Genomic DNA, 17,050 nt, shown 5'->3' on the forward strand with positions numbered 1-17,050 from the left:
GTTGACCCGGGAATGAAGCGTGCTATAGATTCCCTCACAAACTAATGCTGGACATAATTTCCCCGAACGTCTACCATAAACGTATACTGAGTCTTTTCTACAACAGTTGAACATTCTTGAATGTATTACATTGACTGGTTAATCTGCTTGATATAAAATAGTTTCAATAACGCTGCTAGTAATACACAGGACTACGATATTCGGTTATCAACAACACATTCATTATGGCGGTCAACCTGTTGCGCAATCATTTACAGTATTCAGACAAACTAAACGCTGGACATTAGAAACCAGGCAAGTTAACACTTGAAACAGCATATATACAGTATTCTGGTGATAACAAAGTGATAAATTCTGTTTGTCTGACACAGAAATTAAATCAGATGCCAACCGTTTTTAATCTGTCAAGTTGCTTTGCACCAATGGACTAGAAAATCGGTCTAAAAGGGAGGGTTTGTTATGGTGCATTACCCTAGTAGAGAACTCACTGCTCTGGGCAGCAGCTAAAATCTGAGCCCCAGGATTAAGCAGATGCCATTCTAGGCCTTTGCAGCTCTCTGGAAACGTTCTGGGAACTGTAGTTCATTAATTGTGTAGACTAAAATGTCCATTGTTAATTTGAAATGCCTTTGAATAACTGCATCCCCCATGGATCTTTGTACTCTGCATTCCTATCGTATAGCTACATTCCTTCACATTGCCGAGTGGCGACTCCCTCCAACACTTGTTCACTGGGCCAGGCTGCTGCATCTCGGAGGGAGATCTCACGAGGCTGCTATTCGAGTATTTACTGCCCATGTTTATTAATTATCCAAGCCAATAGAGAGAACATGGTCAATCAAATGTTCAATGTTGCATGTGTTCATGTTAACACATTTGAAATGGTTGATTATTATGCTGTAATTAATGTGCATTTGTTAATAGTTATACTATGATTGGACAATGGCATCATGTTTGATGCATGATAAATGAATATATGCCTTGCAAAATAAACGGTGCAGTTGTATGGAGACTTAAAGCTGTTTGGAATGGGGGCCCCTTGTAGAGTGTGGTACACTCAAGCCCCCCCTATGGCCTTGACCTTGTGTCGATGGTGGGGCCTATGTGGAGTGGTGTTATGCAGAAAGTATTGTATTCCACATTATGTCAGTCCATTCCATCCTCTTAAGAGCAATAGTGGGTGACATCAAAGTGATGTCATGCTATCATGCTAGATGTATGCTATCTGACGAACCAAAACTCCATCTCAACATTATAATAACATGAAAGTGACATCCACCAACTACTACTCTGTGTGGTGTATTGCCGCAATATAGTAGCAGTTATTATCGAGTGGCTTTATGGCATATGTTGATAAGGGGGAAAAATGTGTCAGTTTATGTTGCTATACTATTACATTTCTTTAACCTGGCTTAATGCTGGACAGATGCATGTGCAGAAATGTCTGATCATAGTGACAATCTTAACTAATTCAAGGTCAATACTGTACAACCACAAGTGTTTTTTTTCCGCATAGACTTTGTAATACAGCGGTACATGCGATTGCTCAAGGGGCCTTGCCAACAAGAGTAGACTCTTGTAGTGTGAAAGGGCCAGCAAGCTGACTCTCAGCTGAGCACCCCCTTGTATGCTGGGGGTCCAATCCTGACTGTTGCCCTTACTGCATAGTGCCTTTAGCTTTAATCATTGTTGCTTTCCGTCTGGTAACATTAAGTGTAATACATAACATTGGAACATATGTCTTCGGTTTGTTTTTGTTTCTTTAAAGTTGAGTGAACACTATCCAAGTATAGAAAAGCATTTGATAACCTCAGTTAACAATACTTTGCTAGCATCTATCGGTGCATCAAGGATTGGTGCCAACAGGGAACAATATACATCCTTTATTTTTTTATGTAGGCGCATATTAAAGTTTACTGTCTTTCTATAAACATTGTTATTCTCCATTGTCCCACAACAATGGCCAATCCCGTAGTGTATTATTATTATTTATGTAGTAGTGTCATTTGTCATTGCCCGAAATAACCCAAAAAAGCAACATTTCTCTAGAAATGGAGCCGGATAGGTCACATGAGGTTAATGCGTTTATTTTATCTTGACCCTAACCCATCCTTTTACCCCTCCCTTCTCAGGTGGAGTCCTTTATCCTGGACCAGGAAGACCTAGATAACCCTATTATGAAGACGGCATCAGAGCTACTGCTGTCCAGCGCCACAGACGGAGTGGACCTGAGGACTGTTGATCCAGAGACACAGGCTCGCCTCGAGGCTCTGCTGGAGGCAGCGGGTATGACTCCCTCAACCAACGGGATAGTGTTTTTTCCCACCCAACTTAATTTCTATTGATCAGATCTTGACCAGTTCCACTAATTTCTTGCCATAAATTAATCCTATTAGCCGAGGCCATCCAGATAGTTTTTAATCTACATTTTAACATTTAACCTAAAAAGGTGTTTAAGTTGCTTTGAATTCTGCAGTATTTTCTCAGCGGCCATCCACATTTATTTGAGAGTCCCTATATATAGTTTGTGATGTGGTCTGAGTAAATTTGTTTGATTAGATTCATAATCTGGGTGTAAGAGTGATTGTGTGGACTAATCCATCAGCTTGGTGTGTCCTGGCCTCGGGGTTTATGAACATGACCAAGCAGATTAACTAACTCTGCACCTTCTCCTGGTCCTGCAAGGCATGCATGGAGTCCATGTTGAACCGCTAATGGCTAATCTTAAACCTCTTGTCCCTTACTTTGAGCACAAATGCTGAGGCATAGCTTATTGTTTGGGGCCGACAGCATGTTGAATCATGGGTGTTATTGGATGACGCACACATTTCCCTCAGATTTACACTGACATATTCAGTCTATATAATAACCGACTGATGTAGTCGGTCTATACATTGATACAGCGGTTATGCGTAGATCATTTAACATAAATGTAGATGCATTTTGAGATTAACAGATACAAGTTCTCAAGTTCTAAATTGTGTTTCATAACACTAGTATAACTGCAATTCAACATATTGGACCACAAACAACAGGACTTTCACTGGTAACACCAAACTGCAGCTTTTCTAAACAATCAATTTATTAAATATGGATAATGGGAGCTAGTGTGGTTCTCAGATACAAACAGATATCCGAGTAGTTTGCATGACTTAAAGCAAATCAAATCAAAGCAAATGCGATGAACAATGCCGATGCCGGACTGATATAGATAGACAGACTATTCACCTGGATCTAGAGCTCTTTATTGTGAAATCTTGTCACGTAGTGGCAGTGAGGTGGTTAATCCGGTATACCAGATTAAATTCTTCTTAGGGTATGGATTCCACCTTAGCCGTTATACTGATGTGCTACACATTACAAACTTCGGCCACTTACTGGGACACTATCATTCTTTTATGTACCGTTTCATGAGTCCTACAAAGTTCAATGAACCCCCATTTTGTATTTTTAACATTGTATATATCTTTGAATGTTGTGTTTAAACTAATGAGCTATACATTTGATTCACATTTGACCTCATCCTAATCTAATTCGGTGTGTCTTAAACGTAAGTCGAGGTAACAATCTGGTGAATGAGTTTACTTAAACTAATCCCCCGTGTGAAGGTATAGCTCAAAATAATTGCTGTGAGTAAAAAGACAAGATCTAACTGGCAGTCATGCCTGACAACCAGCAACAGGCCGATTCTTCTCAAGTCACAACCTCATATGTACGTTACAGAATATAGTGTATTGACAAAATATGTTCCAAGGGCCCAACCGTCAGCCTGATATAACTGGTCTGTGTTGTTGGAACATCATAAATAGTGAACGTTAATGGTTAATGTTGAGTAGTTTCAAATAATTGTTAATGTATTTAGATCTACTTTATTTTCACCTCGGCTACCTCGGTTACAGGTTGGTTGAGTGAACATCCAATGAGTGGGCTTTCACCTTTTATAGGGCCCCTATATAACAGGTGTGAGTGTGATTAGCCATTACAAGCGGTTTGAAAATCTGCCCTTCCCTGTGCCTTAGTGACATCACAAGTGGGAGTGTCCACCTCAATGTATGCTGGATAGATCCGTCTACCGGCCTACCCATTGGACTATAGCAAATGTTGCTTATTTTTCTATCATACATCTAGATGGATACTCTCACTTGTTATGTCACTAAAACATAAGAAAAGGCAGATTTTCGGCTTGATGGCCAATCACACTCACACCTTTTGCCTATCGAGGTCAACATGGGTTTGTGTTTTATTTTATTATAAAAACAAGAATCGAAAGTGCTAAAATAGGAAACAGTTTAAAATAAATGCAATTTGGGGTTAGGGTTATATTTCTTTAGTACTGTCGTTGTATATGACTGTTATAATGAGTGATGTTTTATATGAAATGCACCACACCAAAGCGATATATTATAAATGAAATGCATCGCTGCTTAGACAGAGCTTCACCATCCATCCACACCGTACCGTTATGCAATAAGTGTCAGAAAAGCTAAACCTTCTCTAGGACGTAAGTCAACTGCTATCCAGACAGAGCTCCCCAAGTCCACACAAACCCTGCCATCGGGACCACTTGGTCGTGACATCTGAGTGCTTCGGAAAAGGCACTCAGAAGTAACGAAAAGAATGGCCACCTGCACAGACTAGCATTAGGTAAAAATATGTCGGCGACCAGTTCTCGGTACAACGGGAAACACCACCAACCTTTTCCACCATCGGAATGGTACCACCAAACAGAGCCCTCCAAAAGTTTGCGCTGTCATGCTAGGGTCAACCTCCCCTAAGTAGTATCCAACAGCCCAGTCCTACTGCTAGTAAAATTTCAAAATCCAACTATTTAATTTTTTCAGCCATTGCCCCGTACGAAAAATTGGTTCAATGAAATGACTTGCTCATTTACATTCTGTATCACTAAATATATGCTTAGCACGACTGAAAAGCAGGACTACAAGAAGCCAATGGGTGTAATGGATGTTAAGTACGAGCTGCCTGAGCGAAAAATATTTTTTGCCAAACCTCATTCCCTCAGCTCTACTCTCTTGATCAGCTGTTTACATATTTTATTCAATACATTTTCAGTATCCTACCTCTGAAATGTTTGAGACGTTTGAAACAAGGCATTTTATGTGTTGGGGAATCACAGCAGTTGTTTGCATATATTTTTTTATTTATTCAGTGTTTAATATGAAGCCATTCTGTTGAATGTTTGTCACCTATGCGTTCTGATAATATATGTATATTATAAACCATAATAACCTTGTTCCTTTAGTTATTTTCTAAGGAGAATACTCCTAAAACTGTACTTTTAGCATTATTATTAATATTATTGAATATATCTATCTATATCGTGATAATTATCGATATCGTTCAATATACAAAACATATTGTGATATCATTTTTGGCCATATTGTCCGGCCCTTTGCCTAAGGGCTCAAAAAGGTTGATTAAAACAGTTTCTCAAGGGTCATGCAGCATTCAAATATCCATATTGCGCATTAGTCTACAATAAGTGAATTGTTATTCACCCCAGCGGCTCTCCAGATATGAACTATGTCAACAAGTCGCAGGAGTGTACGTCTGTTTTCGTTTTCAGTAAGGTCTGTTTTACGGCCATGGCGTGTGTCAAGTGTCTTGGGATCATTTATTTTATTTTTTTCTTTGTTCCCTGTGGGATAAACTGGGTGCATTAATGATCAACCTTGGAGACTATTGCTTCCTCTGCCTTGGGGAGTGTTGCGACATCGTCGTGTTAACAGCCAAGCTAAGTTTAGATTGACTCGCAGGCTGTCTGTTTGAAACCCAGGAGGACCGCAAGGACCAGCCCTCAGTCCCTGGCCTGCTAATGAATGGGTTGAGGCTGAGGCAAACATTTGGGGGTGAAAGAAGTGAAAAGCTGTCAATGTTACTTTCCACTTCCATCACCCACCACCACCCACCTCCTACTAGGGGTGTACGGTATAGAAAGTACACCGGTGTGAATTTGTGCTATGGTATGGATTTTGACGATACTGTGACACCGGTGTAACCGGTAGGCAGTGTTGTGTGTAACGTGTTAGGTAACTACTTGTTCATCTAAAAGTCAATTTACACGTAACTACTGAAAATATGGTATATATGGGAAAATACTAACGAAACGTAGTTTCTTTTTCAATTCGGTGCAACGTTACTTTTCCCAGGGACAGATTTGACAGCGATACTGCCTTCTCAGGCAGTCTGCTATTAAGCAAGCATGCAGCCGTGCAGCAAGCACGCCTGCCTCCCTTCACAAGCTCTCATTCCACACCGTACGAGACAGACGCTGGTAGCGTGAAGCTGTCTCTGCATCTCAGACGTTGCTTCCGCAGGCATTTTCCAAAGCTTACGACAGAAAGTGGCCAGTGGTGGAACAAGATAACAAACACCATCACTGTTTACCTGTGTATGGACTAGAGCTTTGACTCCGAACTTCTTTAACTTCTTTATTCAAATATTACAATTTTTTATAATATTCGAACGAATATTAGGCAGCCCTTAATATTCAAACCTTTTATGGGCATTATTTTTTGTAAACTTGTAAAACTTGTATTTTTTGTAAACCAGGTTGCATTAATTACATCTGTCGCATATTTAAGGTGAAAACTAAATGTCAAGGGAAAGAGGCGGTGGTTGCAAAAAGTTCACTCGTTGCTTATAATGGTTTATTTGTTTCCCAGTATCATTTCCTTAATTTAGAAGACAGTTTTGTTCATTTTTGAATTGTAAAATAAATTTTTTGAAGTTGTGAGATTTTGAAATGATTGGAAGCGAGTCGAGCTGACCTTGCCTGCTGTAACCACGGCCCAAAATAAACAGCCAAGACAATATCCTTAATTCAAACATGCCGTTTCATTTGGCCTCAATTGGCTACGGATGCAAACTTGGAATGAACGTGCGCAACAGGGATTTCTAAAGGTTACTGTACAGTGGCGGAGACTGCAGGAGCTGAAACATCACTACGGTAGAGCTAAGAAGGTTCTATGAGCGCTTCAGACCAACCTTACCAACGAACAACGTACGAAAGAGATTCGTAGTAAAGAACGTTTCGGGAAACACTCAATGTTAAGGTAGAACTTAAATAAGAGGTTACGAATACCGGCGCTTTTGCGCATGGTAAGGCTATGTGTGCGGTGCGCCAACTTTTTTTATGAGATAGAGAGACCCCCTTAAAGATGAAAATAATTAACATACCGTGATATAATACCGTTATCGCCTATGGCTCAAATCATACCGTGATATACATTTTAGTCCATACTGAACAGCCCTACCTCCTGCCTTGCTTCACTCGTTTCTTCTGTCCACACATTGTGTGGAAGACATGCAAAAATAAAACACATAGACAAGGTCAAACAGACTTGTATGGTCTATGCCCTGTCCTATGTAAGAGGTCTTTTTAATGTAGGTCATCAGAGCTAACAGATTTTTATGCTTGCCCTTCTTGCTTCCTCCCTGGCCATCTCTTGTAACACGCACACATAATTATATATATACACACTCGCGTACAGCAACTTTCCTCCCCTGTTTTTCCCTCTCCTGGCCACCATCTCTTGTTTTTTTATTTTTGTTTCATCCACATTTGAGGGACTTTCCCCCTAAATGCTATACTAATCCAAACTCTTAATATTAATACAGATTATATATATATATATATATATATGATAGAGATGCTATTTTGTCTTTTGTGGAATTTGTCAAGATCTGAACTTGTGCTAGCGTGTTTTGATATATTCAAAATGTAGCTTGCACTTGCAAATAAATATTAATTACTGATTAAATACTGAATAGATAATCAGTGTGTGTACAAACTGAAGGGCCATATTAACATACTGGTATGTGTTCTCTTTGTGTGTGTTTTTTGTGTGTGCGGATGCTACTACTAACCCTGGATTGGAATGGATTTGGCTGGCCTGGACTTGCTTCTTCATCTGGTCTTGTGGCTGGGCGTGGTTGTGCTCTCCTGTGATTTGCCTTGGCCTGTGCACCTCTGCCGTCACGGCGTCTGGCAGGCATCGGTAAACTGTCCACTGCCGATGGTAAAGCTTTTGCAGACCCCGAGGTGCTCCGGCGGCTGACCTCCTCCGTGAGCTGCGCCCTGGACGAGGCCGCGGCAGCCCTGACCCGCATGAGGGCAGAGAACACACTCAACGCCGGCCAAGCTGACAAGTATGTATCTCAACCACTGTTGTCGTACTCTGCGGTTGTCCTCGCCACACCTGCGTTGTCCTCCTCTATCCTGTCGTTCCGCGTGTCCAGGAGGTTGATCACAGCAGTATGGTGCCTTTCACTGTCATGCCTGTCCACCGCTGCGCCACTTGTCAGCCGCGACGCCACTAAAGGAAGGCAAACGAAAAACAAACAAAAATAAACATGACATCAATTAACCCCGTTACCAATTGGCAATTGGAATGGCTTACAATTGATGAAGCAGAATGGTGTGTGTGTGTGTGTGTGTGTGTGTGTGTGTGTGTGTGTGTGTGTGTGTGTGTGTGTGTGTGTGTGTGTGTGTCGTCTTGCCACAGTGGCAGTAATTGTAGCAGTTTGGTTATTTTCAGCCGTAGTTTGGCGGAGGCGTGCTCGGACGGCGACGTGAACGCGGTGCGCAAGCTGCTGGACGAGGGGCGAAGCGTCAACGAACACACGGAGGAAGGAGAGAGCCTGCTGTGCCTCGCATGCTCCGCCGGATACTATGAACTTGCACAGGTGGGTCCCGCAGGAGACGGCGGCAAACAGACGGCCGGAGTACAGTGTGACCAGCACCGTTATTAAATGGAGGTGTATTGACATAGTTGTACGTAGAATTACAATTCATCAGCTTATTTTCTTGCATTATATTTATTAACATGGTCATTATTTATAAGCAGTGGGGTTCCCCATTCATATCTTTTATCAATCAGATTAAATTCACAGCTTGAAAAATCGATTCAACCTTTTTTCAGATCAGTTGGTGTACCTTTTTCAAATATAAAAACAACCTTATGTTATACACACTATTCTCTTCTTTCATGCCATTATTTGCCACACCACTACAGCAGACTGGATTAGACCCTGAAATTAGCATCCCTTTTTACTGAATCAAGAATTGATTATGATTCCAATCATTAAATCAGATCAATCGTTAAATAACTTCATCGGGAGATACCGAAAGATTCAAATGCCTAAAATGTAGCATCATTCTATTTGTCTGGCATAATCTTTACAAAAGCTTATGGGGAAAAGGACTTCCACATTTAAATCTCTGAGCCACACCGGCTCAGACCGACGGCCCCTTCAGCTCCTGACAGTCTCTCTGCCTCACCCTCAGGTGCTATTAGCCATGCACGCCAACGTGGAGGACCGGGGCATCAAGGGGGACATCACGCCACTCATGGCCGCCGCCAGCGGAGGCTACGTGGATATCGTCAAGCTGCTCCTCGTTCACGGAGCAGACGTCAACGCACAGTCCTCCACAGGTGACCTCCCCATGTCTCGTAACGGTCTAGCCGCAATCTCTAAAGCAACATATGTGTGGATTTATCGCTGACACGGTTAGGGGTTTGAGTCCCACTTGGGCAACCCGTGCTAGGAACGTTTGCAACCACTGTATCGTGTACAACGTGGATGAAAGTGCCGGCAACTGTCATGCAATGGATCACTCCTCATTAGGTCATAAAGGTAGCAATCTCCATTAGGGATGCACGGAAATGAAAAATTCTTGGCCGAAACCGAAAACCGAAAATGAGGAAACCAAGGCCGAAAACCGAAACACCGAAATAAATTATTATGCCAATTATTAGTAGGCCTACCATTGCATTTATAGCTATGACTGTGTACTAACCTCACTAAAATCAAGGCATTGCAATTCAAAGAATAAATCAATTAAAATTATTAAAAGTATAAAAATATTTATTTAGCACTGAAAAAACAACACCGTTTTGCACTTTGCAGACGGTCCCTAAGCTCACGGCTGATAGCCGACAGCTCATAAAAGCTGTCTCATAGCATAGTTTGGATGAAAACAAGGTTGTAGCTGGTTCTCTAGATTACTACATTTAGCTAGAGGTGTCATTTGTTTGACAAGCGTGTGCTGGCCGCGGTTTTTGTTTGCGTCATGACAATTTCCTGTTTCGGCTGTGTTGTTTTGGTGATAAAAGTGTTTCGGCCGAAAGCCGAAAATGCGCTTTTGGGCCATTTTCGGCCGAAAATTTTCGGTGGCCGAAATTTCAGTGCATCCCTAATCTCCATGCCTCCACCATGAGAGACGTCTCTTATTGTTCTGACCCTTTGACCTCGCACTGGCTCCCCAGGCAACACGGCGCTGACGTACGCATGCGCCGGCGGCTTCGTGGAGGTGGTGAAGGTGCTGCTGAAGGAGGGCGCGAACATCGAGGACCACAACGAGAACGGACACACGCCCCTGATGGAGGCGGCCAGCGCCGGCCACGTGGAGGTGGCCCGGGTTCTGCTGGAGTACGGCGCCGGCATCAACACACACTCCAACGAGTTCAAAGAGAGCGCGCTCACCCTCGCCTGCTACAAAGGTGAGTTTGCTGATGAGTGGACGAAAGAGTTAAACCTTAGCTGTATAGCTTTTCGACCACAGCCGTTTGCTCTTCAGTGCACACGCTATTTACTATTCATAAATATCTGAACTCGAAATGCAGCACTCTGCGAGTCAATCCTTCCTGGTTTTTGTTTGTCTATAAATCATTCTATTTTGGTCCACTCTTGCCAACCCCCACCGTGGGAAAAATCTCAGATGACAGTAACTGTCTCTGAAAATGATGCAGCAATAACTGTAGCCACTACTCAAGCCAGTAGAGGTTGCTAATGGGAAAACTTGGTAGGGCTGTCTAGTTCTGGTCGTTAATCGATCGGTTGATCTTTTTGTGGGTCGATATGCACTTGTTCGACCAAATTGACAACGGTCAAACAATCGCTGCTGCTCCTTTCATAAGAAAAACAGCGTTTTGCATTCCATTATTGTTGCAGGTGGGAGGGACAAATGCAGATGGATGTATTTCATTTTTGAGTGATGGGCTATATTGTGTTGGAAATTATTATTTATTAATAAAAATAATATTCAGTGTACGCAGGCATATCATCTGAAAGCATTAGGCATAAGTTGTCTGCAATGCTCCGTCAATGTTTGTTTTAACGCTAGATAGACTTGAATGTGAACACATCAGAATTTACACCTTTGCACGAATCGCAGAGACATTGAATTTCAAAGGAACAAGTTTGTTTGATGCCTACCACCCTAAAACTCAAATTTCAGGTTTAAGACTTAGTAAGATGTCAAATATGTTACATATACAGATGTCATAAAGCCAAATTACTGAAATGCATAATTTTAAATTACGCAAACTAACAATTTTGTAATTCCCATCGCAGGTCACTTGGACATGGTGCGATTTCTGTTAGAAGCTGGAGCCGACCAGGAACATAAGACAGATGAGATGCACACAGCACTGATGGAGGCCTGCATGGTGAGCATCTGAACCAAAGTGAACCCACACAAATTACTGTAACGTCCATCCCTAGCATAAACTGCAGTACAGCATTGAACATTAGTATTATGTCCACCTCTACCATAAACTACAGTAAAGCATTGAACATTTCCATAATGTCCACCTCTACCATAAACTACGGTAATGTCCACCTCTACCATAAACTACGGTAGAGCATTGAACATTAGCATTATGTCCACCTCTACCATAAACTACAGTAAAGCATTGAACATTACCATAATGTCCACCTCTACCATGAACTACAGTAGAGCATTGAACAGTACAGTAACATCCATCTCTACCATAAACTACGGTAGAGCATTGAACATTAACGTAATGTCAACGCCACCATAAACTACAGTAGAGCATTGAACATTACTGTAATTTCAACTCTACCATAAACTACGGTAGGACATTGAACAGTACAGTAACGTCCATCTCTACCATAAACTACGGTAGGACATTGAACATTACCGTAATGTCCGTCTCTACCATAAACTACGGTAAAGCATTGAACATCATGTCCATCTCTAGCTTCAGGTGCTTATCTTTGCGCTCTTTGTGTGTCTCTCTCCGCTGTCCCAGGACGGGCATGTGGAAGTGGCCCGGCTGCTGTTAGACAGCGGTGCGCAGGTCAACATGCCGGCGGACTCCTTCGAGTCCCCCCTCACTCTGGCCGCATGTGGAGGACACGTGGAGCTGGCTGCCTTGCTCATAGAGAGAGGAGCCAACTTGGAGGAAGTAAGTCACCAACTATCTAGACTCACAAACCAGACTTTAGTTTAGTATCTACAGTCTGATGGCAGTCGAGCTGAAGTCTAAGTGGGTGTGGGTTTTCACAATGTTTTTGCTTCATAGTTGTTTCAAACAACCATTTTCTGGAGCTGGGATCCGCAAGCTTGTAATTGGCGAACACAAACTCTGCCAGCAATAGTAAAATGTTAAAATGTGTATGTATAGATTTCAAATCCACACTGTTGACTGCCTACTGTAGGAATGCACATTAAAATCCCCTCATGAAGGCTTGGGGTACTTCCAAGCTTAATCCATTGTAATGGGCGTAACTCGGCCTCTTGCAGTTTTTGTTTTTGGGCCCATGCTTTGTGCCTAGGCCTGTCGCAATAAGCAATAAATCAATTAATCACACAATTAATTAAAATGAGACGATAATTTTGCCGTCTGTGATAAATAAGCTTTTTTTTTTTTCTTTTTTTTTTCTTGTGTCTCTCTCTATCAAAGAGACTGGATGACAAGAGTTTTCACTCCGGAGCATCGGTCTCGACAGACCCCTCTCGCTTCCTTGGTGTAATGAGGAGTTAACCCTCGAATCGTGTCAGTCACTGGTCAGCCGCATGTTCTCTGTGTGGGGAGGAGGAGCCCTGGCGTTACAGAGCCTGTCTATATGCCCGTCTTCCTAGACATTCTCTGCCAGAGTGCAGCATGAGAGCCCTGTGAGGAGTAGCAAGCCAGAGAAAACGCTATTTGATATTTGGAGGAATGAAAAACAAAGATGGAATTGGTTTCAAAGCTGAACACGACAGCTGCCGTGTGGGAGCACTTTGGGTTCAAACTGAATGACCGTGGTGAACCACTTAACCTGTGCGAGCCGGTATATCGCATTTGTTGTAAAACGGTAGAAACTAAACGCGCCAATACAACAAACATGCATCTGCACCTAAAGCATAATCATCCGATGCAGTTTGCGAAAAAAAAATACAACAGATCATGGGACGTCGCCATCTTCAGTCCACAATCACTGGGGCGTTTAGTCGACAAAGTACAAACAGGACAGTTCAAATGGTGCGCACTCACTGACAGTTGTAGTTCGCTTCATGTAGTTTTATTTCAATTTTATTTATTTTGGATATTTAAAATGTCTGCCAGTTCCAGTGTTAAATATTCTTTAGAAATAAGTTTATTGATCTTTGAAAGGTTGTACTTGCATTATTATGCCATTATCATTATATTAGTTGAAAATGGTCTCAAAACGGCAATATTATCGCTTATCGAAATAATTTCTGGAACAATTTATCGCCCAGCAAAATTTGTTATCATGACAGGCCTATTTGTGCCGTCTCCCTCCAGAAGTTCTGCTACACCATAGTAGGACTGCTGGAGCAGAGAATACCAACCATCTTGTATTCTAGATTCTGTTTTTATTTCATTGCATGTGCACTTTTTCTTGATCAACGTGTTTATGTATCCATGTAAACAAGATGCAGATCTTGTGCCAACCTGCCTCCATGTAGTCTCACTGTGTACGGTGCTTGTGTTTGTGTGCAGGTGAACGATGAGGGCTACACACCGCTGATGGAGGCAGCAAGGGAGGGCCATGAGGAGATGGTGGCACTACTACTCGCTCAGGGTAAACACAAAACACTTTTTTTTACGTGACACACCACAGTGTTGCCTATTCTACACTGTTGATTCTAAAGGGTTTTCTTTGTATGTTAAGAATTTCTACTATTAACTCATACATATAATTTTTTGCATACATATCTGTGAGGAGGACATTTATTCACTAATAAATGTGATGCATTGCCCAAAACAAAGTAAAGATAAAATGTGATTTAACAATTTCATGTCAACATTTTGGCTTATTTATTAAAATGATTTTGTATAAAGTAAAAGGAATGTCATGACAATAGAACAGCCCACCCACTTCACTCCTACATGCAGAAGGCCCCTGTACATCTGATTAGATATTGTTTTTGTAATCTTGGCACCCCTTGTCTAGTTTGCATACTGCACAGCAGTAATGATATGACGGTAATGAAATCTGATCATCTTGGATAACAGCTCCAGGTCTAGGGCACACTACGTTCTTAATAACTTGGATGGCACATGCTAGATACAGGTCAGATTTGACTAATGAGTGAATGCAGTTAAGTTTTATGAGTTAATTTATGTAATTAAAGGGAAGTACTGGTTCAGAGGAAGCCAAGCAAGGATGCAAATTCTTAAAAAAAGACGTTTTGAAGATTAGTCTAAACGCATGTACCTCAACACATTGCATCGACGGCACAACCGTAGGGTAGCAATTCTCCTGTTACTATACCCCCTTCCGTACATGGATGACAGAGGGTATCCTTTTAAAGTGTAAAACTGACAAATCAAATTTTGCTCTTGTGTTGATCACCAGGTGCCAACATCAACGCCCAGACGGAGGAGACCCAGGAGACTGCCCTGACCCTGGCTTGCTGTGGAGGCTTCCTGGAGGTGGCAGACTTCCTCATCAAGGCCGGGGCAGACATCGAGCTGGGCTGCTCCACTCCTCTCATGGAGGCTGCGCAGGAGGGCCATCTGGAGCTGGTCAAATACCTTCTGACGGCAGGTGGGTACAGGCAACCAGAACCATCAAGAATCATTAAAGAGTTCAGTTCCTGTGAATCCGAAAAGCCTTTCCTTTACTGTAACACTGCTTGAAAAGGTTTTCTATTTTTTGATAAGAATCCACCCAGTGACCGCTCCCATGAATCTCACTTTTCCTCTTTCTCCCAGGGGCGAACGTCCACGCTACCACGGCGACGGGCGACACGGCTCTAACATACGCGTGTGAGAACGGTCACACGGACGTGGCGGATGTACTGCTGCAAGCCGGAGCCAACCTGGTAACGCATCACTCCCTTTCATCTGTGCTTTGGTTTGTTTGTCTGTTTTATTAGTTAGTGTTGTCTTTGGTTGAGGCTAACGTGTTGTCATTGCTCTCTGTGGTCCAGGAACACGAGTCTGAAGGGGGAAGGACTCCCCTGATGAAAGCTGCCAGGGCGGGACACCTTTGCACAGTACAGTTCCTCATCAGTAAAGGTCAGTCACTGGAACTCACCACTAACATGCATGCAAATTATTAACAATGAAGATACAGTGTTAAGAGATAAGGTTCAGAATGTACCAGTTTAAATTATTTTACAACTGGTTTAATTTTAGGAGCAGTTCAGAACAAGTGCAGCGAGTTTTGAGATGCTGACCCCTGAATTTATCATTTAATAAATCATAATTTATTAGAATCTTTCTTTTAAATTTTTTTATTGTACTTGCTCTGAGGGTATCATTACCTTATTATTGCCGGTTCAGGAGATCTCTGGGGAAAAAAAGCAAAAACTGCTGAATTTGATTTTTGACCATTAAGAAAGTAAACCCATCTGGTTATGAAGACTGGTTATGACTTGTTCTTCTGCATCGAATGTCTCTGGTGCACGAGTACATGCCGATCTCCTCGTTCTATTCATCAAGGGGCCGTTTTAACTCTTCTGTTCCCTTTTCTGCTGTGTAGGTGCTAACGTGAACAGAGCCACGGCCAACAACGACCACACAGTGGTCTCTCTGGCCTGTGCTGGTGGACACCTAGCCGTGGTGGAGCTGCTCCTGGCACATGGTGCCGATCCCACCCACAGACTCAAGGTGACTAACGGACGCGTCTCAAAAGTGACTTGTAGCCACCCATCAAAGGACAGAATGGGCTCTGGATGGTGCACCTTTTAAAACTGTGTGTGTGTCTCGCTTGCAGGACGGCTCCACCATGCTGATCGAAGCTGCTAAAGGAGGCCACACTAACGTGGTGTCCTACCTGTTGGACTATCCCAACAACATCCTGTCTGTCCCAGCGCCCGACCTCTCCCAACTCACGCCCCCCTCGCAAGACGCCTCTCAGGTAACCCATGCCGTCCTTCCCCTTGTAAGCCTCCTGTGTGAGAGCTGTTCTGTGGACTCTTTACAAGGGCAGGGCTGATGACGTTTCCCTTTCGTTTAGGTCCCTCGTGTCCCATTCCAAGCTCTGGCCATGGTGGTGCCTCCCCAGGAGCCTGACAGAGCCCCATCAAACATCGCTACGCCTCCACCCGTCTCCAGCAAAGGTGACCAGCAAAATCTGCATTCTGCTATTTTCAACCTCGAGAACCTGAATTGTACCGTTTTAATCCAGCCAATGCATTTCACACGTCTCTCAGTAGTCAATGCTGCCTCCATGACCTTCTGGTGCCCGACTGTGTTAATCCTAAACGTTTCACCCCCTGTTGTCTCCCTGTCAGGCGTGTCAAAACAGAGACAGGCTGCCCTCCAGCCCAGTTGCCCCAGCACGATGGGCAGGGGGCCCGAGACGGAGCCCCTACCTCCCTTCCACTTATGCCAGCCCCTGGAGTGCATCGTGGAGGAGACGGAGGGCAAGCTCAATGAGCTCGGCCAGAGGATCAGCGCCATTGAAAAGGCCCAGCTGCAGTCGCTTGAGCTCATTCAGGGGGAGCCTCTCACCAAAGACAAGATCGAGGAGCTGAAGAAGAGCAGAGAGGAGCAGGTAATATCCCCCTCCACGCGATGGAAAGCTAAAACACCAACCGTAGGCATTTCTTTAAGTTGTTGTGACCCTCCTGCCAACCATATCATAGGATCCCAGACCCATCTATAAAAATATATTAATGGGTATTTAATTATTGTGATAAAATCGTAAATCAGAATACTGACAAAGAATAAAACCTACTTATTTTTCCCTATGGTGTTCTTGTGAGGAGCTAAGCCAATGCACCCTTTGAATGGCGTTTATTTTTTATGATAGAATGCAAGTA

At 42.9% G+C, this 17,050-nt stretch overlaps 1 protein-coding gene across 9 annotated transcripts in view; it reads left to right on the forward strand.

Annotated features, from left to right (window-relative positions):
* ankhd1 (ankyrin repeat and KH domain containing 1) overlaps nt 1–17,050 on the forward strand; it is a 30,631-nt gene that overhangs the window by 1,475 nt on the left and 12,106 nt on the right. For 3 of the 9 annotated variants that reach the window (XM_084469881.1, XM_084469886.1, XM_084469883.1), the window contains exons 2-16: nt 2,133–2,286; nt 8,013–8,169; nt 8,544–8,706; nt 9,308–9,455; nt 10,290–10,523; nt 11,377–11,469; nt 12,070–12,233; nt 13,776–13,857; nt 14,635–14,826; nt 14,994–15,103; nt 15,212–15,299; nt 15,766–15,893; nt 16,000–16,143; nt 16,243–16,345; nt 16,520–16,782. In XM_084469881.1, the coding sequence (XP_084326007.1) occupies nt 2,133–2,286; nt 8,013–8,169; nt 8,544–8,706; nt 9,308–9,455; nt 10,290–10,523; nt 11,377–11,469; nt 12,070–12,233; nt 13,776–13,857; nt 14,635–14,826; nt 14,994–15,103; nt 15,212–15,299; nt 15,766–15,893; nt 16,000–16,143; nt 16,243–16,345; nt 16,520–16,782 (2,223 nt within the window). Of the gene's footprint in view, nt 1–2,132; nt 2,287–8,012; nt 8,170–8,543; nt 8,707–9,307; nt 9,456–10,289; nt 10,524–11,376; nt 11,472–12,069; nt 12,234–13,775; nt 13,858–14,634; nt 14,827–14,993; nt 15,104–15,211; nt 15,300–15,765; nt 15,894–15,999; nt 16,144–16,242; nt 16,346–16,519; nt 16,783–17,050 lie in introns of all 9 variants that reach the window. The other 6 variants (XM_084469882.1, XM_084469888.1, XM_084469885.1 and 3 more) reach the window with 4 other exon arrangements.

The sequence above is a fragment of the Micromesistius poutassou genome, assembly GCF_964030765.1.
Source record: "Micromesistius poutassou genome assembly, chromosome: 6".
NCBI lineage: Eukaryota > Metazoa > Chordata > Actinopteri > Gadiformes > Gadidae > Micromesistius > Micromesistius poutassou.